The sequence below is a fragment of the Centroberyx gerrardi genome, chromosome 19, assembly GCF_048128805.1.
Source record: "Centroberyx gerrardi isolate f3 chromosome 19, fCenGer3.hap1.cur.20231027, whole genome shotgun sequence".
Taxonomy (NCBI): domain Eukaryota; kingdom Metazoa; phylum Chordata; class Actinopteri; order Beryciformes; family Berycidae; genus Centroberyx; species Centroberyx gerrardi.
The window spans coordinates 6,117,880-6,145,873 of NC_136015.1; the positions used below are offsets into that span (position 1 = coordinate 6,117,880).

The 27,994-nt window shown below is 42.2% G+C and overlaps 1 protein-coding gene across 1 annotated transcript in view; it reads left to right on the forward strand.

Moving 5' to 3' along the window:
- Nucleotides 1-27,994, forward strand: part of ctdp1 (CTD (carboxy-terminal domain, RNA polymerase II, polypeptide A) phosphatase, subunit 1) — a 71,636-nt gene that overhangs the window by 6,688 nt on the left and 36,954 nt on the right. The window contains exons 6-11 of the mRNA XM_078290582.1: nucleotides 657-747; nucleotides 1,164-1,330; nucleotides 3,158-4,210; nucleotides 12,757-12,898; nucleotides 14,741-14,971; nucleotides 18,198-18,351. Coding sequence (XP_078146708.1) covers nucleotides 657-747; nucleotides 1,164-1,330; nucleotides 3,158-4,210; nucleotides 12,757-12,898; nucleotides 14,741-14,971; nucleotides 18,198-18,351 — 1,838 coding nt within the window. The remainder of the gene's footprint in view (nucleotides 1-656; nucleotides 748-1,163; nucleotides 1,331-3,157; nucleotides 4,211-12,756; nucleotides 12,899-14,740; nucleotides 14,972-18,197; nucleotides 18,352-27,994) is intronic.

Below are 27,994 nucleotides of genomic sequence, written 5' to 3' on the forward strand. Positions count from 1 at the left end.
GGAGGTCAGTGTGTTTCAGAACAGCTCTCCAGCTATTGAGGAGTTTTGTTGTTGTTTTAAGCAGATCCTAGCCTGGCTGTCTTGTTCAGCCGGGGTAGGAATCCATCCAAGGTTTCATCAAAGACTGCATTTTGCCTCTCAGACATGGGACTTGACAGCCTTTTGAAAAGAAAGCCCAAAAAGATGCTGCAAACATTTAGTTTTCTACCCTCGATGTTATGAGAGGCTACGGAATACACCAAGAGTGTCCAAGACATAGACACACACACACACACATATTTAGACACAAACACACACATATTTCAGATAACTTTGATTCGTGTGTGTAAGAAAATCACATGAAAACATCTAGTTAAAACACGCAGCAGGAGAAAAGGCAGTGAAAATGTCTCAAAATGGAAGAAAAAGCTTTCTTCTGTGTTGGAGGATAGCTTCTTTATGTGCCTCAGAGATGAAATAGAGATATGACTTTTGGTGAAATGGCATGTTTTCTTCTGTGAATGCAGTACTTCTACCTGCACTCCTCAAAAGAAGTGAAAATGCCTTCTGTGGCCTTGGCGCAGAAATTACTTGACCAAATCTTTAACTTAAGATACAGCAGGATTTGGAGAATGCATCTTAATATTTGTTTGCTTTTTTTTTTTCATATATCCTAGGCTTTCTGGACCCCGAAAAGAAGCTTTTCTCTCATCGGATCCTTTCTAGAGACGAATGCATCGATCCTTTCTCCAAGACGGGGAATCTTAGGTGGGAATTGCATTCTGCTAAAGATGACAGCTGAAATCAATCACTCACAGTTTTTCTCACACTTTATAGTCTATGTAGACCCTGCATAGGTTGAACTATTTGTTTAACTATTAAAAGCAAATTCAAAAGACACATTTTCCACTTGTATGGAGAGAAACGCATGTAGGTGAGTTGGTAGACAAGCACAGGGAATACAGATCTAATATTCTTTTTTATGGTTAACTCTTGTGAATGGTTGGCAGTGACGCGTCTCTAATAATATAAAAGTAGAAGAGAAGCTGAAGTTTGTTCCTAAATTGACGACGAGCATCGTCAGGACGCATTGGAACCAAAGAGAGATTAGTAATGGCTGTCAAGAATCTGTCAAGAATAATAGAACAGTTTTGCTGGTGTTTTGTGCATTGTTTTGCCGACAGGAATCTTTTTCCTTGTGGCGATTCGATGGTCTGCATCATTGATGACCGAGAGGACGTGTGGAAGTTTGCACCTAACCTCATCACTGTGAAGAAATACATCTACTTCCAGGGCACAGGGGACATCAATGCTCCACCAGGGTCACGGGAAGCCCAGATGGCCAGGAAAGGTACAGTGCCTACACAATATCTACACACACACACACACTTTACAGCATATGAAAGGAAACACCATAGAATCACTGCAGAATCCTAACTCATTTCTCCATACAATTCCACTTTCCTACTCTATCATTGATTGATAAAACACATTAGTGATTCAACCTATATCCAGTTCATGAAAGCTTTTACATTTGCTTTTCTAACCACCAGATGTCTGGTAGGTCTTTCCTGGGAAAAATCCTCTGGCGCACAGGAAGTGATGCATTTTATGTTTCAGGTTTGTTTGGAATAAATAGAAGAAGAACTGGGGAGTTAGCATGAGCAGTGATAGCCACTTACAGAAACTCAAACTTCATCCACAGAAAATCCAAGGAAAAAGACGTCACAGTACTGGACACACTGTTTGATTGACAGGTGATCTCTGGGCAGTGCAGTGCAGAAACACCACAGCAATGAGCGCTGAGCAACAAAGATGTCGCCAAAATAAAAATACAGTGATCTTGTGGATTACTAGTGTAAATCCCAACTATTTGCTTTTTGATGTCTTTTAAAATCAATAATGATACCAAAATCATTACAGCTCCACTTGGTATCGTTTGTTAATACCCCCCTTAATCAGGACAGATTTTGTCATGTGACTACCAGACCACTGTACTTCTCTTTTACCCCCATGTGTCATTAAGCAATGTGAAAAGGTTATGCTGTTTTTTGACGTTCCAGACTACTGTTTAATTGTGCAAATCCTTAATTTGGGTCTGTTTATATAGTGAGTGCCAGTTTAATGATTAGTCTAGTTCCTCGGTCAGATCCTTTGATACAGAGAATCACGCTGGCCCGACCGAGACAAGAGATAATCATCAGCGCTGCATTCATGCTCAGCCAGCGTCCTGAGCACACATAATAAGCCTACACACTTCTACCCCCAAACCTCATTATGAGTCAAAGACACTCATCAGGGAATGAGGATAAAGATTGTTAGAAAGGGTTCCAGTGCTTTCACCTTTGTGTGTTCCGCTGTGCTCAACTGCTCACTGATGGCCCCTCATAAAGGAAAGCCTGTCAAAGACGCTATATTACAACAGGACACCACAAGCCACTCAGAGCCAGCCAGTGTGTCTCCTTAGGGTCTGTTGCCGGGCTCGCCTCATTCACACCCACTCTCAGTCTGTCATGTCAATTAGCTGATGACTCCTAGTTGTACTGATCTCATGCTACAACAGCTGCCTATATTACAAGATGGAGTGTTTTATGGAAGTGAGACATTAGCTTAAACCATGGTTGAAGCATATGGTGTATCCACTGAGACTTGTTGATCTTAATCTGTCGTCAGTCAGTGACAGCTCGTAACTGATTTCCATGCTGCACATCTTTATTCCATGGTTAAGAGTTGGTCCCTTTTCATGTTCCATAATTATTCCAGGGCTAATTTCTACAATTCTACACTACTTTAACCCATTCCCTGCTTGTGAGCAGCTTGTCCTGAACTAAAATCCGGGTTAACCCCTTATTAGAATGCGCCAGTATGATTATCGTGGTGTCTCAGATCAGCCTTTGAGTCAATCGGGTTAGTTAAGATTGAATCTGTAAACCGCTCACCCTACCAGATAATCTTTGCCCACCATCGGTCTCAACCATGCCTCCAATTAGGATTTCCACCCTAAATGTTGGGATGGGCAAATGTGTAAATCTCGATAATCCTCTAGTGTGTTGCTACTCAGTGTATCTTCAGATGTTGACACTTCCTACGCCCTTACCAGTGAGGTGACATGATTCTGATGCATGTGTCCTTGAGTATTGACAGTTTAGTTGGTGATTACCTTGTTGTATTCCAGCAGGAAGCCCGCCAAGCCGGCCTGCAGAGGGCACAGAAACAGCAGGGACGTCTGGAGCCGATGAGCAGAATAACGGCCTCAGGAAAAAGGTGAAGGACCACAACAACGGCGGGAGCGAGGAGTCCACAACATCCCCATCTACTCAGGGAGTACCAACAAATGAACGGACACATCCCGTACGGGTCGGGGAGAACGAACAGGGCCAGGGTAAGGCGCCAGAGACTGAGGACGAGTCTGGGGCGGGGGCGAAAGAGACTCCGGTGGATGACGGAACAAATGTTAAGGAAGATGATAGCGACAGGACACTGGGGACAAGAGAACCACAGGGTGGGGCAAACTCATCTGCACCCGGCCACGAGGCCAACAATTTGGACTTTGACCTGTCCAGCGACAGTGACAATGACTCCATTACAGAGAAGCCTCACTCATCAGAGAGCGATGGTGAGGGCAAGTCTTGCCGGTCGAGGAAGTCCAAGCAGGAAGGCCCGACGCAGGAGCCCGGTGACGGGGATGGGGTGAGGGAAGGGGACAGTAAAGGGAAGGGAGAAGGAGAGAACAGCTCCGACACGGGGGAGTCCTCAGGAGTTCTTCTCCCAGATCCAGAGCTGGGGAATGGCTGCTCGGACAGGAGAGAGGCAGAAACAGAGTCCCAGAACAGCGAACAATCTGGGGTTACCATGGGGGAGGAGTCGCTGGACCAGAGTATGGAGGACGAAGAGGAGGAGGAGGAAGTCGACAACGACCAGGACGATCACCTGATCTACCTGGAGGAAGTGCTGGACAGGATCCACGCTGAGTACTATGCTCGGTACGAGGCCTACCTGAGGAAGGAGGCCTCTGAGACACCGGACATCCGCAAAATTGTCCCAGAGCTGAAAAGCAAGGCACTAGAGGGAACCACCATTGCGTTCAGCGGCCTGTACCCTACCAACTACCCCATGGAGAGGACCCGCGAGTGCTACCACGCCAAGGCACTGGGGGCCAAGATCGGCAAGAACCTGGTTCTCAACTACAAAGATCCCAGTCGGACAACGCATCTCATCGCAGCAAGAGCTGGTATGTTGGTAGACTTATGTATGCCATTGACCAAGAACACAATAGATCTATTTAATGATAATAAATAAACTTTATTTATATAGCACTTCAAAACAGGTGTTACAAAGTGCTTTACAGCATGAAAAATGCAGAAAAAGGTAGATAAAAATTTAAAACAAGGAAATGGTCATGAAGAACATTATTCTTGTCCTGAGCTATAGTAGATTTGAAAACAAAACCATGAAAACTGAATAATATCGCCTTTTAAAGGACTATACTAACTTTTTGGTCTTTGATGAATGTACCATTGTGTGATAAGATTAGTAACAGTTCACCTCTGTCCTGTGCTTATACAGTTTGCTATGGTGTTAACACTTTAGCAATAGCTTAGCATCATCTGAAAAGCACCATAGCGCACAAGTACACAGAGGAAAAAAATGCTTCAAATTTTCTCATCACAGAAACAAGTTGATCTAAGAGTTTACTTGCCAAAGTTGGTGCATTCATGTAAATCGCAAATATGCGTCATTCTGTTCCTCATTGAAATTCTGTCCTAAACTTTGACGTTCATTACTGACTTAGTGCCTTATTGAAAAGTCTGTTGGAATTTCTAGGGCCAATACTTGCATGAGGTTGTCTTCTTCCTGGGATTTGTAATCAAATAAAACATTATGTGCAAGTTTAAAGGGTGTGGATCTTAATCCATGGTACACAGTATTGTTAAATTAGAAAGATCATTTTGCTGAAGTGTGTTATACTGAATTGTAGTCTCCGCCAACAACCATATGAGTAGCTCTTGATTTGGCTGGAACAAAAACAAGCAAGCCTGCATATGAGAGGCATGGTGTTTCTGATGTTATCCCCATTTGCTACTAGGGTTGTCACGATATTAGAATTTCTAACTTCGATACAATACCCAGGAAAATATCAATATGCGATACCATTTTCGATACCACGGGGGCGAAAAATGAATTTTCAATCTTTTTTTTCAAATAATGTTTTCAAGTTAAAATTATATTTTAACATGAAAACAATATTTTAAAGTTGTCTGAGATCAAACAACACATTTTTGATTGACAGGTGTCGATCGCTGTCATGATTTGCTCTTTTTTATTGAGGGGAGTGAGCTTATACTGCACAAGCATGTGAAACATCATATTGCCTCCTGGCCTCTGCAGCATAGACTGTAAGCAACTAAGCAAAAAACACAGACAGAGACCCGAACTAGTCCCTTAATATCCGACAACGCAGGGGGAAATCCCGGTGCAAACGAGACAGATGGACGGACAGACAGACAGACAGCTTCTCCATAGCGTAGGCCCAATAAAACTCATTCAAAACTTTGCACTTACACAGCAGATTACCCTTGCTCTAGTCATCAGCCTATCAGAACACTTTTAGCTTGTTGAAGCAACAGATATCCACCAATGATAGGGAAAAATCAGCAGGGCTAGAGTTAGTGGATTATTATTGACAGAATGATTTTAATCGGACATTTCAACGTCCGGTCGAGCCTTCTGACCGGGCCCGGACAATGCATCTGAAACCCGGACAGTCCGGTCGAAAACCGGGCATCTGGCAAACCTACTTGATAACGTTAGCTAGCTCTGTAGCTAACGTTTGGTTTGCTAGCTAAACTAAAACGGATGATGTGCAGGGTACGTTAACGTTTATGATAAATGTTTAATGCTTCAGTGATGTTGAAACGGGAGCTTTCGCTAACCTCTCGAAATTCTTTATATAGACTGGTGTGTCGGTCCTTAAAGTCGAGATGAAACGGCATTTCGAGAGTATCTACCTTCCGTATCGTGACGTATTTCCAAGTGAAACAGGAAAGATGGGCGGGACATAACGTTGGGAGGAATTTGATTTGAATGTTGAAAAGTGGGCGTGTCATAACATCCGAAGACACACCGAAGTACCATGCTGTTGCTAGCTAGCTAACTAACTAATAAATCTTATCTCTGTGTGCTAAAAGTTGAAGATTGATTGATGGGTGGATGTCATGATATTATTGGTTGAAATTGGTTGAGTCCTGCTTACATAAGCACACAGCATATTTTGTTTTACAGGAAGAAAACATGATTGAATTTTGATATAAGAATACAAAGAAATAAAAAAATTTTATTTATTTATTTTTTGCATATATTGTTAAATAGGTGCACAATATGACCGGGGATGTGATCTAAAAGGGTTAAAAAGGCATTTTTCATTTCATCTCGACTTTAAGGTGCTTTGGGAAAGCACAGATAGGCTAATGCGATGGAAACAGATATTTCTTCTACCCGAAGTTGCTCGTTATTATTCGGGGGAAAAAAGCCATGATTGACATGTCTGTGCGTCAGCCACTATGTTTCTTCAAATGGATTCATATCATTGTGGATGGCCACAAGATAAAAATGCCCATTCTATTTGCAACATAGGACTTTGATTTCACTAACTAGTCGTTTCATTTACTACACATTAGAGGTCTGCAACCCGACCCGAACCCGACGGGACCCGAGACTGTAACGCGCTTGGTCGTGTCATAGCTTACATTAGCTTTGTGCTTGTTAGCGTTAGGGAAGTAGGCTAATGTTACTCGTTACACTTTTTTTTTTTTTCAAAGGGGCTGTATTGGCACGGGAAACATACGTTTACATTGCCAAAGCAAGTGTGAAATAAAAACAAAAAATGTACGTACAATTAAAGATATACTAGAATAAAGAAATGTGTAACCAGAGCTGTGTAACATTGCCATAATTATAATAACCATAATTATAACCATATAACATCAAACACGAGTTTAACACTACAATTTGTCAAAAAACACAAATTTTATTGGGGACCCACTCAATTTCCCTGGGACCCACTACATTGAAAACCTATTTACGTCACTGGATTTCTACTGTTGTTGAGCAATTGATTTAAAAGGAGGATTCATCCCCTTTCAAGAGCAGTCATTTTGAATATTTTGTCCTTAGTCGTAGAAATAGGAGGCTACTTCTCAAATCCTTCACAGTGTTGTGCTTGTGTGCTGACAAAATTTGTACACATAACTCTTGCATTTGCAACTCAATGCATTTGAAATATGAGTCTTTTACTTAATTGTTGTGTAGTTATTTATCTTTCTTCTTTATTGCATAACAGCTCATTTTAGTCACGAGGGGCGTCATTCGTGATTGATGCAACTAATGTTTTGGTAATGACGCTGGAGGTCAAGAGAGGTCATGTGAGATGTGTTTAAATGTTCAGCTTAGTGCTGTGATGAAACTCAGGGATGTAACGGGTAATAATTGAGATTAGGGATGCCCGATAACATTTTTTTGCCGCCGATCGTTATCTGACGATACCGATCGGCCATACCGATAAATGTTCTTAAGAGAGAGAGAAATTAGACTTTTCAGTTGCCTCTCCGCTGTTAGGGTCTCGACCAGACCTTAGATCGGGCCCAAAAAAACAAGCCCGCCCCTACCCGAGCCCGTGCACGTTCTGTCTGAGCCCGGCATGGGCCCGTCCCATTGGCTGCATTTATAGGCCCGAGCCCGATTTAAAACCGTAATTTTCTAGTAAGTTGGCTGTTTATAAGTAAACTAATTCTGAGTTGTTTGAATGACAAAAATCTGTTCAGAATTACGTGCGGGATCTTACTGAATAGCCTACTTTAATCGTAACCTTTGATTGACTGGTGATAAAAACATAATTGACACAAGGAATTAACAATCAGACTTTGCAGATTACAGAGAAATTTGAATGACAGAAATCTGTTCAGAATTACGCACGGGATCCATGGTTATCAACCTGCCTGCTTGCGCACGGCGCCAGAGGAGAGGAGGAGACGCTGTGCCGCTGCTGACTGAGATGTGAATATGTATCGATCACAGTGATTGATACATAAGGTTTAAGGTTACAATGTTATAATACATATAACATTCTGATTATCACACCAAATAGCTTACTCCCCACCCCAATTATAAAAAAAAAAAAAAAGACATTATATCTCTGACCACGAGACCGGCCCGAGGAATGGAGGGGAAATTCCTACCTGACCCAGCTCGGGTTCGGGCAGAGAATGAAACCTCTGGTCTCGACTGTCGTCCAGTTCCGCACCGTGGACAGCGGTGCAGAGTGCAGACCATTATGTGAACAAACGCACATGGCTCACGTGTTTTGCGTCATCGATCGGTTTTTGCAATCGGCGACTATAAAGCATTGTCGGAATTCTCCGATCTCATATTTATACTGAATATTGGCCGATTCCAGTTGCTGGCCGATCGATCGCGGCATCCCTAATTGAGACTGAATGCACCGTCTCAGAGGTCAGCCGATCAGGGCAGGTGTGATAAGCAGAATTAACTGAGCGCAGCCCTGGTTAACATGTGAGAATAAATTGGCATTTAACAGTCTGGATAGTCCTGGAAAGAGAGGTTACAGGCAAGGGCGGATATTTCATTTCACTGTTGGGGGGGGACAATAAACAGAAAAATTTCTCAAGAGCAATTCCTGAAGGGGACACCAAAGGTGCCGCCAAAAGTACTGTTGTATTAAATGTATATAGAGCTCCATTATGAAACATTTCCATAAGCACTTCATTCCTTTCTTATGAAGATTTTATCAAATTGCCTTTGATATTACTGGGGTCTTTCTACTTGGCGTTTCGGTGCACTGAAAAATGATCGGATGTCTGTTTTTCTTTTCTCTGCCATTTTAACTGACCTGGCTGGCTGACAAATAGACACACACACACACACACACACACACACACAGCATGCAGGTTATTTACAGTAGTAGGTGAGATGCAACACCCATTAACTGAACTAAAGCTAATATATGCCTAATTAGATTTAGTTTTCCCGAAAAAGCAGATCTCTAATGTTTTGCTGTCAATGTGTAAAAGTCCAGAACGCTATGAAGCCTGCCAGAAACTTACTTATATTTTAACATAATGTTTGTTGTAATTATGTTTTTTTTATTAATTAAGTCTTCATTTATTTCCAAAATTATGAACAAAATAACATAGTGGCAGCCATTTTACATGCAGTAAGAAAAAAATAATATACTTAGAACCTAATTACATAGGGTAAGTTAATCTTAAATATTATATTATAGAAATATTACTGTTACCATCTACAAAAGATAAAGTATTTTGGTATGAAATCCCGCATTTTAATTTAACCAAGTATCCTGTATCATAAATACATGTCTGGCATTTGTAACAAACCAAACCGCTTGAAAATCGGTCGAAAATTCAGTGAGTTATGAGGATTTTAATTGTGGATAGACCTCCTGCCTCCATACACACACATGCATTAGGAGACGCGGCTCCGTACCAACACGCTGACGCACAAGATTCAACCGCGAGGTAACGGAACAAAATGTAGTCTGGTTACAATTGTGAATGTGTTTTATTCTATTGAGTGGTAGAAGTAAAGAAAAATGTCTGACACATCCTTTGTTTTAAGTTAACCTCAGCTACTTACTGGAGGTCAGCCACCACTGACACACTTCCAGAGATCCTCCACACACACTCGTACCGAGGGCTAATGTGTGTGGGGGGGGGTTCGGGGAGGCAGGTAGGCAGTGGACCAAACCACTGTGAGGCATATGAGAGAGGGACTCAATCTTTCGAAACTTAAAAACGCATTGTTTTGCGTCTATAATTATCACAAGTGCTTTCAATGCATATTATTATATTATTTAAAATTATATAGTTATGTTTACAATGATATATTGAGGGGGACAACTCTCTGTTAGTCCCAGGAAGGGGGGGTCCGGACCCCCCTGTCCCCCCCGTGATTTCCGCCCCTGGTTACAGGTACTTTCGCCATAAATCAAATTTAAATGTAATGTTTTTTTATGCTTGTTTGACAGAAACATTCACTGTGTGAATGCTTTCTGATACTACAGAAGCAGGAAGAGATTTGTGTATGCTAATGCTGGAGGCTGTTTGTGTTCCCAAATGTTAAGGACTTTTGAAATCAAGCATGTGGTGGAAAACATTATGTGGAGGCTGAAAATAAATATATATGTCTCGTCTAGATGGGCCCATCATGTGTAGACCTGCAAAATGTCCCGCTGTGCTGAGCATAATGGGTGTTGATCAGGCCAGATGGGCCTATTAAAAAATATGGTAATATGGTTGGAAAATATTTACCTAAGAATTTGGCTTATCATATCATGGTTTCTAGTGTGAAGCTCAAGCTGTCTGATGAATGTTGATGTCCACAGCCACAGAAATGAACTGAAATAAGAGGAGAGTAGCGCTTATTTCTACGATCCAGCGACCCCAACAGATTGTATTAATCAACCATTCCTCCACAGATGGGCTGTTTAATGGGGTGGATGAAGTGATGCTATACTTGACTTTACCTCTTAAAGAGACTAAGAGGATTTCCTCCATTGTAAATCAACATTATGAAGTCTCTGGTGGGCTGAATTATGAATATCATTTTTGTGCTTAAAGTGAATCTCAAGCTACAGGCGCAACCACACTATAGTATTAATCCCCTTCTGGAGGTAAACACCTGTTTTTCGGTTGCACTGTGAGTGTTGTCATGAGCTTGGCGTAGCGCAGTATGTGTCTTCAGCCAACATCAGATGACTGATTAAAGTGCCGATGACTTTGGTTTGATAAAAAGAAGAATCTGTATCAAGACAGCAACAGTAACTGGATTTAGTTTTCAACTTCCCAAATGCTTGCCAACCTCACAACGGAAGCTAAGTTTGCTGATGTAGTTTTCTATTTCAGATGTTTTCAACCATAGGCATTAGGCCAAGACGTGACCTGTGTGCCGTTGTCAGTCATTACATTGATGCATAACAACCTCTGCAGCGGAGTATCACTTTTAGAAGCACCTCCATGACACTCAAAATGTCACACAAGTGGCTTCTTCCTGCTTCTGAAAGCCTATTCCATCTGAAGAGCACCAAGAGTGGATTCACCGGCTTGCAGGTGGTCGGCACAAGGACCAAAAAACCCAGCCCATGCCTGTGTTGATCCCAATCCAATGTGCCCTCTGAAATCAAGCACAGGACGCGGCACTGTTGCCTTGGGAGCCGGCCTCACTGAGAGCAGCACTTAGCAATCAGCCACCTTATACGTCAGAAGGGGAGAAAATCAGCCACAGAGAGGGCACAGGGTGAAATCAGCGGTAGGCCACTTAGTCTGGCAAGAACCGCTGAAAATGCCTGTTGTGTCAGCAGTTAGAACAACACGTTTGACAGGCACTCATCATGTCCATTTCACATGGGAAAATTGATTATTTAATTATACGTTTTAACAAGATGGCAGCCAAGACCTCTATGTTTGGAAAGTGGCTGACTAATGCATCCCCTTGTTCCCGCCGTGTTCCGTGGAGTTGCTCTCGAAGACACACATGGGGACAGGGTTTCTGGTGGCGTAATAGCAAACAATAAGATTAAGAGTCTTAACATTGCCGTATCTTTCCATCACATGGCTGGTCAATAGATGTCTGTTGTAGTGTTGTGTTGCATTGCCTTTTTCCCCTCCCCTTTCTTTTGGAACCCAGGATGATGCGGTCACATTGTACGCGCCTCAGACCACTGACCCACCGAATGCACACAAAACCAGAATTTTGACTTTGATACTAAAGCTGTGGAAGTTGGGTGACAGTGGGACCGGCCCTGGGGCCACAGTTCTTTGGTGGTCGTGCAGCACGTTGGTCTCATGGTAGCCCATTAGGCGTTTTCCTCTGCAAATTGTGACTCAGCCATATCACAACCATGAGGGACTTTACCCTATTAAAACCTTCCTCCGCTGCTGCTGTTGTCTTCCATCTTTCTGTGCTATTCTGGTCTAGGTGAGGTCTGTCCAAACAAGCAACTTAGCCCTGCAATTTTTCAAAACAATACTTTGGTGAGAGGTGAGAGATTTCACAGCTCTGTAGCTAGAGGTGGGACTAGCAGGCAGCATTTGAGCCTTCTTTCCTCATCAGCATTTCACAAATGTCAAACTTGGTGGTCTTTCAAGGATTCAGAATTAGAGTAGCTGTTGTTTCTCATCAGGTTAGGGTTAGGGTTTAGACCAGTTTATGACAAGCAGCACCACACCGAAAAATCCCATTGAATACTATATACGCCAATTGAGCAGGAAATGTGCCCGAAGAAGAGAGCCGGTCAATATCTGAACAGGTGTGTGATTGTTAGCCCTCCATGTGTAAAATAACCCAGGGTTAATGAGGTACTGCACTCAGAGATGCAATTTAGTGTCTTTGTGTCAAACGTCAATAAATCTAATTCAAGCAGAAAACACTGCTCTTCTCTGTGGACTTGGAACAAAACATAGACTCCTGCTTCTTTTTCTTCTTTTTCTTTATTTTCTAAGGAAACTATTGGGTTGGCAAGAAAGTGAAATGACAGTGGTTCAATGGTTCCAAATGACAAATCTTTTCTATCTTTGTATCCGTATTGACACTTTTGACTCTTAGTCTAGGCGATTGTTTTCTCTCCCAGGACAGAAAGTCTCATCATTGATTCGAATCGCTCAACGGACCTCTGCTGTCTGTATCTGTACAAAGTCGTTGATTGTCATTTTCACCTTCTCCTCCCTCGCTGTTGCTGTCAACCAGGCACTGAGAAGGTCCGTCAAGCGCAAGGCTGCAAGCACCTCCACGTGGTCAACCCCGACTGGCTGTGGAGCTGCCTGGAGCGCTGGGAGAGGGTGGAGGAGCAGCTCTACCCGCTCAAGGAGGATTACTCCAAGACGCCACGGTAAAAGCACTGAATAATGCCCCGTGGGTCCGCAGGCCGTCCCAAACCCAGTACGATACCAAAACTGCTAAAAATTAAGGGTGCTCCGATCAGGATTTTTGGGACCGATCACCGATCGCCAGAAGCAGTATCGGACGATACCGATCACGGGGTCTATTTGAAGCCTTCTATTCATCATGTAGCATTATTTATTTATTTAACTATTCTTAACAACATGAGATGAGAAAGTATCATGAATTGACAACTGTTTATTGGCAGGCAACATATTCCACTCTCTCTCTTAGAGACACAACTTAAACCATAGCAGCCTACACTTGGTTATTGGGAGCAACTTAGAGCTTAACAAATATAGCTTTCCTGTGGAATAAAATAAATAAAATTTTATAAAATAAAAATTAGAATAAAAGCTAAATGTGCACAACACACCAAGTTAGAACAATAAATGATATATAGGCCTACTGAGGCAACAAAAATCAATTCCAATAGACGGAAAACACAGGGCCTTTATCAATTTACTCCAACTTTAGAGACTAGAAGAACTGCAACATAACAAAATATTTTTCACTATTAATCTGGATTGAGGGAGCAAACATTCAGAGTCAGAGTTAAAAAGTAAATATTAACATTTTCAGTCCACTCAGTGGATACTGACTAGCACCTACAGTAGCCTATATACAGCTAATCTGCTAGTCTCGGAAACCCAGCTGTATTCCGAATAACGTTAATAACCCTTAGTTCTTCTTTTTGGGAATTCAGCCGGTCGTCTTCTTGGCATGGAAAAAAAAATAGCCCTCACGCCCGCGTGTGCAATGGGAGGCGAACAGACGGGTCTGGCGAGAGAGAGAGTGAGCGAGCGAACGAGACAGAGCGAGAGAGAGAGAGAGAGTGAGCGAGAGAGAGCGCGACACACACACACACACACACACACACACACACACAGAGCGAGAGAGACAGAGCGAGAGACAGAGAGCGAGAGAGAGAGTGAGCGAGACAGAGAGCGAGAGAGAGCGTGACACACACAGAGAGAGAGAGCGAGAGACAGAGAGAGAGAGCGAGAGACAGACCGCACAAAGAGACTACTTCTGTTTGGATCTCTTCCCAACTCGTCTCTCCCTAACATTTTTGCAAATTTATTGTCTTTTTCAGACACCTGGTAGAACTGCCAGACCGGTGAAGCCATTTTAGCGGCGCGTAGAGAAATTGTCTTGCATGTTTTGCGTCATCTGATCAGCTCTTCTGATCGGCCTTTATAGAGACCACCGATCAAACTATTTAGAACGAATATTGGCCGATAACAATCGGTGGTCGGAGCACCCTTACTAAAAATAGCAAGTAATTTATGAAGTAGATTGGCTGAGTACCAATCCAAGTAGTACCCAATTTGCAGTCATTCATGCTGCCTAGTATTGGCTTATTATAACAGTTACAGGAACAAGTGCATCAGTAGCGTTTATTTATTCATTTGATCAAATGGCCATCCTATAACAATCCTCAATCAAATAGAAAAAATGAATGATAGATGATAATGTAGAAAACTGGCTAGATGATATAGCTTGTTTTCTTTAACACACTTTTTGACATTTAGCCTGCATAGCCAAGGCTCCCTTCTAAATAATAGCTGTTATGCCTATGAACTTCACAAATAGCAGCATTTCAACATTTTCAGGTCAGGAGACATTTTTCCTCCCGCCGGAAAAGTTTTATACTGCAACAAAGCTGACCCCAATACTACAGATACTGTTAGTGCACTAAAACCTAGATTCTGCCTAAATACTAAAAGTATTACATAAAAATCACCATATGATTACACAGAAATGTAACCTTTTTCTTGTCTATTTGAAGGAGCAACAGCCCAGCAGCTTTCCCCGATAATCAGGGGTTCCTCCAGAAGCCCCTCTTCCACCCAGCTCCCATCCACCACAAACCTCCACCTCCGGCCCCCGAGCTGCGGACCTACGACCCCGTCACAGGGAAGCTGATCCGCAGGGGTCCTCAGGCCTCGCGGCCGCCGTCTTACCTCCAGGCTTCAGGGTCTTTGTCGCTCTCTGATCACAGAGAGCAGTCTTCTCTCAGGTACGGCGTGGACAGAATTCACTTTTTGTTTCCACTGTTCTTCACTTTGGATTTAGGGTCTGCATCTCTATCCTTGACAGACTCTGTGGAAGTCCCTCCACACTGCATCTGTCCAGGAACAGTGCCTATTGGGGGTGGAGCAACATTGCAGAAAGCATGTAAAAATGATACTGATATTTCTCTATGTTTAGTATTGACTGCAAAATTGCTCATAACTAATCTTGAATCGCCCCACAGGGTCTCTTTTCCAGCCCTTCCTTCTCCATAAACTAATGGCTGTTAGCGCAGTGCCATTTTATGGACAAGCCCCAATGGAGCAACGTCTCCAACTATCAACTGAAACACAATAAAACTCCACAGTTTAGTGTCTGGGTTGTTTATAGCATTTAGTGGCAGGGGCAAGCTGTCAACCATCAGGTGTGCAGCCTCTAGCCCCCAGCCGAGCTTTTCTGATTCATTCACTTTTCACTTCTGTAGCAAAGAGGAAGCCAAATACTTTCATTAAGACAAGCATCCCAGGGGAGAACATATGCTCTGTGGCCTGAGAGGCCCATCGCTCTGTCAGATTTGCTGTGTGTGCCTTTCATCTTCTTTAGCCAGATTAGATTTTCTTGTGCAATCTGTCCCCACCTGAATCTTGGGTTCTAAGTAAACGCACAACATTAAAGATCAGGGCACTATAAAGTAGCTGATGTTGGCAGCTTTGCTCTAAAGACATTAATTTTTATCCTGCTTAATAGCTATGGTGGAAACATGTTGATGCTAAAATTGACATGCCAATTTAATTGAAAGTGGGGGAAATTCTCTATTCAGCAGTGTAAGACACTAATCTTTAATAAAAAGTTTTACCTTCATTTTGTCATAGAAGAAGTATGCTTCATTTTCCAATCATGCCGTTATTTCTACCGAGAGTTTTATCGAGGTATATTTTCCCCCATAACAAATTTGAATACCTAAACTAAAACTCAGTTCTGTAATTCTATGAACTAGATTGTGAACTTGATTGCTTTGCAGGTACAATCCTCAGTTTACGATTACAAATCACAGATTACGTCTATAAAGACAGACACGGATTTTGTTTTACAACTCTGGAAACACACAATTATGTTTCTGAGTTTTGGCGAGAAACGTTTGTAAAAGTCTCATGTTTGCCTTATTTTTTCCATTGGGGAAGATACGGTTACGATGCTCATCTCATATGAATTGTGTAATAATTTGCTAAAGTTGTAGCCTGCTGCCATCCACTGATGTAGTAATGAAAGTGCCTGGTTAAACCAGAACTTTCATTTTGAAAATGTCAATATGAAACTTAAAATAAAAAATGCATTACTTCAGATCCAGAATCAGAAGAACACTGTCTATGTATGTACGAATCGTGTTTTACGAGTGAGGATACAAACAGCCAAAAGTCTGAACATAAAAATATAACCTGTAAAGTAAGCTGACTTTCAAATATTTTTTTTTTACGATTGAACTGTTTCACAATCTCGTTTTGGGGGAAATACCGCTCCTTCCAGTTTGACAAGAGCGATGTGGAAAGCCTCACAGTTCCTGGAAGAGTCACCTCCCTGTAACCTTCCACTTCAGTTGTCTTTAGATTCAGCAGTCAGTCACCGATGCTAATGAAGAGCTTGTCCTCTGCCTGTTTATTTGTTTGTCATCGGGGCGCCGGACCCCTGCCAGTCGCCACAGGAAAGCCGGCTATTCAAGAGGCGGATATTTGTCTTGTTTCTGCCTCCTGATGATAAGTGCCCGCTTGCAAATTCCGCACAAGACGTCCCTCCCCAACTCTGACATGTACCCATAGAAATGATGCATGGAAAGAGCTCAGAGGGGGAAGCCATCATACTGTGGGTTTCATTATTGATAGTTTATCATCTATTGAAGCCTCAGAGTCAGGATTTCTGGCAGAGCTTGCAACAGTCTGTGTGATATTTCATCTCACATTACTAAACTAGAATATATTCGAGGGGATTGGTGGTAGACTATGATTTTCAGCATGTTCTGTGTCTTACCAGCCCAGTTTTATTCCCCTGAAGAGCCAACTTGTTGTCCGACAGCCAGGCTTGTGCTATGGAATGAACAACTATTCCTGTTTAGTGAGCATTGGGCTACGCAGCAGCAGCTAAAATCCTGTGGAAAACATAACTTGGCATGTATATTGCAGAATTTTAAGTTTATGAGCTTGCATAATTCAGTCCAGGTTTCAAATTGGCCCCATCACCAGAGTTGTTACAGTAGTGAGGCAAAGGAGATGGATGCTAACTAAACCCAACAGCAAGTGTCCCATTTCTGTATGTTCCATCCCTGAATTTGTTTCGCATAACATCAGAGGAATTAACGACACTTCTTCACGCAAAGATGCGATCATGATGCATTTAAATTATTTTTAACACTTTAGGGAGAACGGGCACAAAAAGTTTTAAAAGTTTCTGTGTTAATCGGGTGTTTTTTAGTAGCCATCTGTTTACTGGACAATTGCCAGTGGCTTGAAATGCTTTGAACCGGATCTGTCTGTATGATATACTGTAATTAAAACTCACAAGCATAAAATTGCCCTACATTATTCGTGCATTAGAGGCACATTGGGGTTTTCAGGGAGTTGCATAAACTTGGTTTAAACTTAAATCGTTAAAGAAGTTCTTTCCAATTAAAGATTGCCAAGAGGAAGTATGGAAACAACACCCATTTGAACAAGATGTACATCTGATGGGCCCTCGTTAGAGATAAAATCACTCCATTCTCATCATTGGTCCCCAGTCTCCAGCTTCAGTCTTTCACCCTTCGATTTGCATCCTTACATTGTCTGTTTTGTGATGTTTTGTGGCTAGAGTTGATTGTATAATAAACTGAAATTTCAAAACAACATCTGTCTTCTTAACTTCTCCAATCTCACTTATGTAATTGAAGTAAACAGGAGATGTATTTTGCTATGTGCAAAGCGATAGGCTGCTGTAAACTTTATAGGGGACTATGTATCAAATTTATTTTACTGACTGCATATTGCAGTACGGCCTTAAACTTGCTGTACAGGCCTTTTAGAGTATTCAAAGCCAAATGGAGAAGTGTTTGGATATAGATTTGATTTAAAAGATAGCAAAATCAGGTGTGCTTTAAGGCAAATCTACTTTTTGTGGTGGAATAAGTAGAAGCCTTTAAGATCTTTAAGGTCTTTTGAGATTTCTGGTGTTTTTATGAGCTGTTTCTGTTTGTTGACGTGCCTCAGGGGAACTCAGAAGAGTCAGCAGGATGAGACGGCGGGGCCCAGCCAAGACGACGAGCAGCCGGGACCGTCCCGCCGAAAACGACAGCCCAGCATGTCGGAGACCATGCCTCTGTACACACTCTGCAAGGAGGATCTGGAGAGCATGGACAAAGAGGTAAGGAAGGGGGAAACACAGGCACTACCTAACATTACTACTAGTATTTTGCCCGCACTCAAAGAATTTTACATTAATAGCAGTGTCCGAAAAGGGCTGGTAAACAAATAAAGAAACCAAATTCATGCCAACAATTAATATTCAATAATTTACCAGCCACAGTAATTAATATATATTTACACTTGCTCAGTAACTAGGGATGAGACAATATGCTTATCTCACGGTGCGATTCGATACGTGATATGGGGTTCACGATTTGATACAAACACGATACGATGTAATAAATAAAATTTTATGACAACAAAGTCTGACTGTGCAGATTTATGTTAGGGTTATTTCTGAACCACAAATCTTTCTAGCAAATGTCATTACAAAGTGCAAATGATATAATTTCGATGTAGAGCTTGTGAATTTGTGATTACTACAGCAGAATAAAATGCAGCTAATATTGCAATTAATTTTTCTGCACCACAATAATTATGTTGTATTCCGATATATTAAATTGGGATATATATCGTCCCATCCCTATGAGTAACTTATGCATTGGATCGAGTTTGTAATTCATGATTCAAGTGCAACAGATTTCTAAATTACAAGAGAGCATTTTGAAGCGTATTTCACCAAAGACTGATTTTACTGGTATTCAATGCTTGGCGGGTGTTAAATTAGGATAGTAATACATGTTGCACACTAACACCTAGCCAGTGTTGTACTGTACATTCTGACGTGTGGATTTTCATGTGCCCGCACGGCTTCCAGCAGGGCGTTATTATGTGGTGGGATCTCTGGCACATGTGCTATTCAGGGCTCCCAATGTTGAAGTGCTTGGCATTCATTAGTGTCTGACAGAAATACATCGAAACGTATAAGTAGCAGGGAGAACATCAGAGCAGCACATGTTTTGATGTCCCTTCTCATTCAAGACATCTATTCTGCTATTCAAATCCCTACATGCGCTATCATTTCGGCCCCATCTACTCTCTGCACTCTCATGTTGTGTTTTTGCCATTCCCGCTAGGCAGGTGAAGTGATCGCTAATGTCTGAGAGCTATGCACCTGCAGCTTCCATAATGCTCTTTAATGGAGTCTGAATTCTGCTAATGCACCAGCGGGGGGGGGGGGGGGGGAGGAACGTGCCGAACAGATCCTTGGGATGTGTCCAGGGCCTCTCAGCAGGTGATGGCCGCATTTGGCTGAAAAAAGAGCTTTCAGGCTTGTTCACATGTGGCACATGACATGTGACGAGCCATCTTTGAAGTGAGCTCACGTGTTGGGTGGCTATTTTCTCTCTTTTTCCTATAATGGTAAAATCTCTGACTAGAAAGATGCATCTGAGGAAGAGATTTCTGAATTGGCGAGACTATTGTGAAGACTGTATGCTGCTTGGTGAATAAAGCTGAGCAATCCCCGCCACAGAAGAGCCTTGGCTTCTGCAAGTCGATGGAGTGATTACATTGTTTATGATGGTGGCAAGTAATTAATTCACAAGGGAGCCCAACTTTGTGCCTTGCCACATCTGCCTTGTTAGAGAATCTTGTCACGATGCTTTTAACTGAGATGGGCTAATTAGATTGGCCTTGGTAATGCATCCCTAGCTTTTTTGATTCCTATTGGCATGTTATTATTTTATCGCCAAAAAGGCCTGCCTGCTTCCCTCCTAATTATTAATCTGATGAAAGTAGGGAGCAATATTAGAGAGAGCAACACCGTAATGATTAACTTTTTGTTTGGTATCGTTTTTAATTTTCACAATGTTGGAGCAATTTAAACTCACAACCCCAGAACTTGACTAGGTTGGTAATAGTGTAGGCTATAGCCAGTGTTTGTTTTTTGTTTTTTTAATCACGTTTAATATTATTATTATTGTTGTTTGGTCAAGGTAATTGTCTTAAACTGCTAAAAAAAGAAGACCCTCTAGTGTCGAGATGATAAAAAGTGGCAAGTAGGAATCTAATCTAGATTACTTTTTCCCTTTTATTTCACACCTAGCTCTTATTATTGCAATACACTGTACTGGCATTTTAGGATCTTGTTCTTTATGACAAAGTGGCTTGGTGGCTCACTCTCTTCTAACCTTGAGATTGACTACAGGTCATAGATCCCGCAAGTAAATGGGATTTTGTTTAGTTAAAATTTAATTGAATGATTCAGATGTCTGTATGATTGGTCATGCTCTGAATGACGAAGTGACTCCTGTCACTGGGATGCTAAACAGCCTGCCCGGTTATTAGTTCGATTGAACACTGAAGTTAAGTAACTCTTTAGCTGCGGGGGACAGCTCTGCAGCTCAGTCACAAACTGCTGTGGCATGCATTTCTGCAAATAGACTTTCTGCCCCTTCTTTTCTTCTACACTTACGTGTTTGAGAAAGATGCAAGGCTGCACCACATGCCCTCTAAAAATCACTGACCTAGAAATACTGCCAAAGCCAACAGCTATTTAACATTTCTCTTTTCATGTTACATATCTCCCAGCTTTCAAGGTGGTGTATGATGCTTATAAGTCGCTCTCTTTTTGGCTGTTTGAAAATGCAGCTGAGTTGTAATCCAATGATTTTGCAAACATACTAACATAAAATGGACGGTGATATTTCTTTAATATTGCACATCTTGGAGTTAAACCTTTCATAATCCGTGAGTCATAATTGGGCTTCTTCAACTCTTTTTTTTTTCAGGATTTTAGGCATCTTTTGGACTGCTGTTATGTTTTCATCAAGCTCCCCTAACACTCCTATCACTCTATATTTTTTTTTTCATCACTCATATGTCTTCCACTGAGGCTGTGTTACCACATGGTCGTCAGAAATGTATGATCCTTCCCATCTCGCTAGTCATCATGCAGTAGTCATCCCAAACATGACTCTGCCTGCTACAGCTCATTTTGCCCTCCATATCGCTGTTGCAAAGGCAGGACACATTTTCAAAGATCACTCCCCTGTTTGTGCCTATTAGACGTCATCACGACTGCAGCAGGAAGTGAGCTGGAAATTGTGTTTCTATTATTAATCTGGAAATTGTACATTATGTCTGCTGTCGGGCCAGGCCTTTTGTATGATTGCGTCTGAGGCTTGCGTGCCTGCACAACTGAGTGAGGGAACAGAGATGGTGGGTTAGACTGAAAAAGGATTTCTCTCTTCCCTCTCTTAGATAGTATGGGGGTTTGATAAGCAGATTGGCAAGGAAATGAATGATCAGACAAATGTTTGTCAATATATTGGTGAATTTTTGAGAAATGGTCTCCATTGATTTACTGTCAACAATATGGTTGAATGAATATGTTCTGGATTTTGTAACGTGTTTCAGGAATTATCAGAGAGGGATTTCTACAAACAATGTCTTGAACTAAGAATAAATGGATCACTAACGGATTTGTCTCCACTTATCAGGATGATGTGAGCATGTTGCAATCATGTTGAAATTATGGATGTCTGCAGCTTTTAACCGTGTTAGGGTTAGGGTTATTTAATAGCCTGTTCTGAGGACATGCCATGGGCGCCCAGTCACAGACGTGCTGAGAAATGAACCTGCTAATGTAGTAATTACTCATCTTCAAAGGACTCCTACAGAGAGAAGACAGATCTATCAATCCACCATCATCAATCACTCAGTAAAGTAGGAGGTTGCCGGCTTGCAACATCAGGACTGCTGTAGAGATGCATCAGTATCGGGCCAGATGCTGCGTCCATGTGCAGTTCGTTTATTTCATCTTGGAGGCACAGAGACAAACCCTTTCATGTGTCATATAGATTCCACATGCTTTCATTTCAAAGCACTTGAAGGCTCATATAATGCGTCCGAAGCACCGTTTTTTTTGGTCATCAAAAGATTATTTCACCCAAATCAATACCATGGTCTATTAAAGCAACCTCATGGTAGCACAAACCTTGCATTGATTTTCATTCTTGCTCAAAGGTCAGCCTCTTGCTTATGCACCACCGTCATTGGTTGAAGATCGAGCTGGTTATGGCCAATGAGCTGTTGTGCAATGCTTGCGCTGGGCATTGTTCCCAAAATACCAGCAACAATTGTTGTGTAAATGTGACATTTGGACTGGTTGAAGATAAAACTGAGTGGAGTTCAGAAGTCCTCCCTGGGTCTCTAAACGATTCAAGCCATTTACGTGTGTGTAGATTGCCTCTGAGGACCGTATGTTGACAGGTGAAATATGTCTTCAGGATGAACTGAATATCTTTATTTCAGCTTGGGAGTCCACAGTCAAATGATTAACTCATCTGCAATGTCCTAGGGTGGTTAGCTTAAGTGCTGGAATTTTGTCCCATAGGAGTTAGCTGGGTGAACAGTTCAAAGCCAGCAGTTTTCACAGCTGAACGGTATAATGTTCTTCATGATATGGTGATTAGATCATTAGATTTTCAGTGGTGACCATCATTTTCTCAGATGATGAAATGTAGTCTAATCTGGTTCATAAGTAAAGTGATTTTGGACAGGTAGTAACTCTCAACCGCGAAGGGCTTAGAAATTACCATCTAGCGGCCATAATTTTGAAGCAGCAAATCAGAATGTTGGCTTCTTGCAAGCATAAGTAAATCCTTGCCCAACATCTTTTGTACTGTAGAACAGTAAGGAAATTGACTCGCAGGAAGGGTCCCTTGTAGATACAGTGTATTTGAAATGTCATCCTCCTCGGCCTGCCTCAGCTAAAGGGCGGTCTGTGACATTCTTAAACACTCCAGATCTTCAGGGCAAAGGGAAAGAAGCAGGCTTAATTGGCCGAGGCTAGGTACATATCTGAGTCAGGTAGACAGCCTCACATTTAAATGTCACCAATGGTTACATGGTGGTATGTGTCAATTTACCAGGAGCAACATGTGCAGAGTTGCCCAGCAAAGAATCACGGCAGTGTACCAACCAGGTGACCTTTCTTTGAAATTCCTTTCCCGGCGCGCTGTATGATAACTGGGACTGTCTGCGTTCTCTTATCTCTGCTGCTGGCAGTCGCACCGACCACCTGCACCACATTGGCTCACATTTATGGGTCTTTACCTGTGGGTGAACGCAACTCTGTGTCAGTCTGCTCTCTCCAGTAAAACAGAAAAGCACAAATTCATTCCACTACATTTTTATTGGTTCAGTTGTGGTGTGGGTTCGGATGGAGCCAACAACTGTAAACCCTCTGACCCTCTGCCAAATGTCCACTAATGCTCCTGGGCCCAGTTCTGACTGCACTGTCTGGCTCTTCTCTGACAATACAAATGTTATACCTGCAGTGAACTTTCAGTAGCACTGCTCAGTCTACCTTAAACTTGGGTAACATCAGTGGTAAAATTATTGCACAAAATGTATGCACACATAAAGATGACAGAATTAAAGAAAAATGGACCATATGTGAGCCACAGTGTTGGCTGTCTATCCAGTTAAAGAAAAAGTCCACCCTAAGATACTCATAAACTGTTATATATTATCAATCTGTGATGTTCATTCCAGGAGTTATTTTGTGTTGTAATTTACTTTTTTGGTATGCCTGCCTTGCCTCCACCTGCCTCGTCTACTCCTACGTCAGTTAGTGATTTCCTACATTTCCCAGAATGACTTTCAACAACCTCCAGAGAATGTGCCTGAACTTATTGCATTTAGCTGTGGGTTCATGAGTAGGTGAAGAGAGCAATAGCGATAGCATAGTAAAAGTAAGAGAGCATTTTTCCAGGTGAGAAAAAGTCATGTCCCTTACTCAAAATGCAACACGTCTTGTGGCTGCACTGCATTCTGATCTATTGAGGCTACTGTCAGTGGAGAAGTTGGCCTCTCTTCCTTTCCATTGTTGAACGTCGGTGCAAAATGATGAGTCTAGAAAGACGCCGTGCTCTGATATCAAACTCCATTGGGTACAAAATACACCACCACGACAACAACAACGGACCCAGAAATGCAAGGTACATCGCCAATAGCTTTTTTAAGTGTTTTGGATTTTCCTTTAACACATCAATAGATGCGTTTGTTAATGCTTCTAGTACCTATAGTGTCTCACAGGACCAACGCATTCCAGTTGACTTGCCTCCTCAGAAGAGTTCCTCAGTGGAAGTCAATGGTGTTTCCAGAAGCTCGCACAATATCACGTCAGAACCATCCAGCTGTACAAATGTAAGGCCCATGCAGGCTACAGTACAGTATGATCCTAACAAGTGCTCATTAGCTCTATCCCTAGATGGACAGTACAGTTAAAAAGCCATCCTGTAGAACATAGTTCAAGGCTTCACGTCAGTTGATCATGTATCACAGGCGGAGTTCCTTTAATCCCACAGTGTTTGATGTGTAATGAGAAATGTGGTTAAGTGGCTCAGCCATGTGTAGACAGAGCAATGAGACGGGCTTGTCTGCTCTCTCTCTCTCGGTTTGTAGTGTGGTCTTAGCTCTTCAATCACAGGTCTCTGTCTGGCCTTTCATATCTTGGCAAATGTTAGACAGGCACACCATCCTTCCTGATATGTTGCGGGATATTTCTACCACTATGGAAGGGGATAATGGCCTTTTGCTGTCATTTATGCATTTCTCTTCATTTTTCAAGTGTTTTTTTTTACCCACCAAAAGCCTCTCCATCACACCAAAAGAAACCTCGTCTTGAGTAAAGGATCAAAGGGAGAACGGAGGGATGTGCGTTTGCTCGGCGCCCCATTACTTTCACTCTGCGTTCCCTGGCTGTTCAGCTTTAAAGTCAATACCCCGCAATGATTTATATAATCGGTGACAGAAGCTTTAAATATGTAAATAACCAAGATTTTACTTTCTTCTGCTCTTCACAGCAGTCCAATTTTCACTTCTTGCAATGTTTCAGTTTAAAATTAGGACAGTCCATTTATAGTACATTTATATAGAAACATTATGTTTAATGGGGAACGTAGAATTGACTATCCCATTATTGTAGCACCTGAATGTACTTAAGATGTGTTTCCTGCTCTGACTCAACAGATGTGTACAGGGTAAGAAATGATTTTTTTTACCCATTCCAGAGCTGGCAGATGGCAATCACACTAACACACACACACACACACACACACACGCACACACACACACACACACAATTAGTTTTGAACACATTCCTGTGGCATGATTGCTTAATGGAATGCAAATTGATTTTTCTTTTTTCCCACGAGAGATTTTCTTTCTTGCCTTTATTCCCATATGACAATGGATCAGCCAGACCTCTCCAGTGCACTGACACAAAACAAAGTGAAATGAAGTACTGAGGAGAAAGGTCCAGCTATGCGAGACCATGCAGATATTCCACCAGTAGAGAAAGATTATAATAACACCTTTTGTGATTCAGAGTCAGGGATTCCTCTTATCAGTTTGTTCAGGCTACATTTTTCTGTGTTATACTGACATGGCCCATGCAGAGCCTATATTGCTTGACAGACATGCATGTTTATTTAAGGACTAGCATAGCCTACATATTGCTGAATTGATGCAGTCTTTATCCCTCCTATTCTGAGTGCAAGAATTGACAACCATGAACGAGGTGATGATTTAGAGACAGCCAGTGTTGGCGTGACACGGTGTGACACCATGCGTGCCCTCAGAGACATAGCTCATTAAGCCCATGATCACAGGGGATCCAGCCAAGTCATCAGTCACGGTGATCCTTGCTCTCCCAACGCCTGCAGGTATTGATCTCTCACATCCTTGGTGAGATCTAATCTTGACTCTGGAGGACACACTTCTGCATGATGCTGCAGAATATGGAGGTCCTTACATTGTTAAGATGGAAGCACAACTTTAAGCATCACAGATGACTGTTTTGTGTATCTCTGTAACATGCATCTTCATTTTTTGAGTGTGTTGTAGGCTTGTAAAGCCTGCTGATAGCAGAAACAGTCATTTCAAGATTCACCAACGAGCCCATGATGGCACAGTAGTATTTTGCACACATAAGAACGGACACAGTTATGTTGAAGTTTGTTATTTTAAGTTGAAAATTTAGTAATTCATTACAAATGCCGTTTGGGTTGTGTTTTGTCTTATGTTTTGCCAGGGAAAAAAATCATTCTGTTTGGTCCTTAGTAGTTACGCAACTAGAAGTGATAATGACTGTTTTCGCTTTCATCCTCCCGTCCGTTGATGGTAGAAGTACTCCTTTCACTGCTTCCCCTTCAAATCTCCTGCAAAAGAACCAAGCAAGAGTTACTTTGTGACTGGAGCAGTGTCCCTGAAAAGTTTTGCAAAGCATCCTGCAACTCTGAAAGAGGGCTTCTTTATGTGTGAGATTATAGCTCCATTGTATCTTGTCTCTTTGTTGTGAAGGCCGTCTGCACCTTTCCCCATCTCCTCTGCACGGCATACAGCCTAGCTAGAGAGGGGGAGTAATGAAACGACTATGGGGAGGGAAAGTCGGCATGTCGCCCCCTGCTGTTTGCATTCAAAACTGGCCATCAAGGTGAATTGGATGTTTTGCACATTTCAAATTACGCAACAGGCGGTGTAATTATGCCTCTATTTCCACTCGTTCAACCCAGTAGCAAGGCTGTCGTTACAGTTCTTTTGTACATGCATCTACGCACTGTTATGCCTTTGCAACAAACATAAGTTGTTTCATCTCATTCATAGCTAATGTGCCTGATATATGTCTGATATATGAAAGTTCAAGCTGAAATCAGTGGACACAACCAGCAGATGGAAAAAGTTGACACTTTCCCACCCCATAGTGTTTCTCTGTGTGTGCATGTGTTAACTTTATTTTACTTTACTTGTGCAATTGTTGAACAAAAAAGGTATTGAATTGTCTTGTCCCTTCTACAGATTACATAAACTGAGAGGCACTTCTTGTACTCACCTCCTCCCCCCTCCTATCCTCTACCAGTAGACAGGGCGATGGGAGAAATATCACTACACTGTGTTACATATGACAAGAGGAGAAAGGTGGTGAAGAATGCTGGTGGGGAAAAGGAAGTAATCAGCAACAGCATGGATCTTGCATTTTTTCAGAGGGGAAGGCAGGGAAAGTCTGGCAGTGTTTTGTTTGTGAAAATCTGTTGTTTCTAACTTTTATGTAGCGTTTACAACCAGACATGATGAACCTGTTATTCTTCCAGTCTGGCGAGGTCCCAGGACAGGGATCTCCTGCCTCTGGCGATGAAGTTTGTAGTCTGCCATGAGCAATATGCGCCAACCAGGCAGGGGCAGTAGGGGTAGTAGCCTCGGTATGGAGAATCGCAGCAGTTCCAGCGGAGCTTCCCCTCCGTCCAAAATGACAGATGGTCCAGGGCAATTGCCTTTGCTGATGGTGAGGTTGCTGTTGAATTAGAGGCTCTATTTAATTTGGCTTCAAGTTTACTCTTCCTGGAGTATCGGACTCCCCCTGGGCTGACCAAGCTGCCCTGGCCTGATAAGAGCGCTGCCTGTCAACTTCTAATTCCAAAGGCTGTATCAACTAAAAGGCCCAAGCTTTGATAGGATGTGAAGGCTGTGGAATGCAAACAGCCTTGGGCTACCAATGCTTTCATTTGGTGTGGAGTCTATGGAGATTAGACACGGCAACTGATGCTTTTCATATGCTGAGCTTAGCAGATGAATATTAGGTGTTGCAGTTTGGTCATTTCATGTCATTTGGACTGTAGTAGGCTAGATTAAATCATATCAATTGTTTCTTTTTCTTTAATGAAACACTGTTAACTTCAGATGCTGGGTTTTGA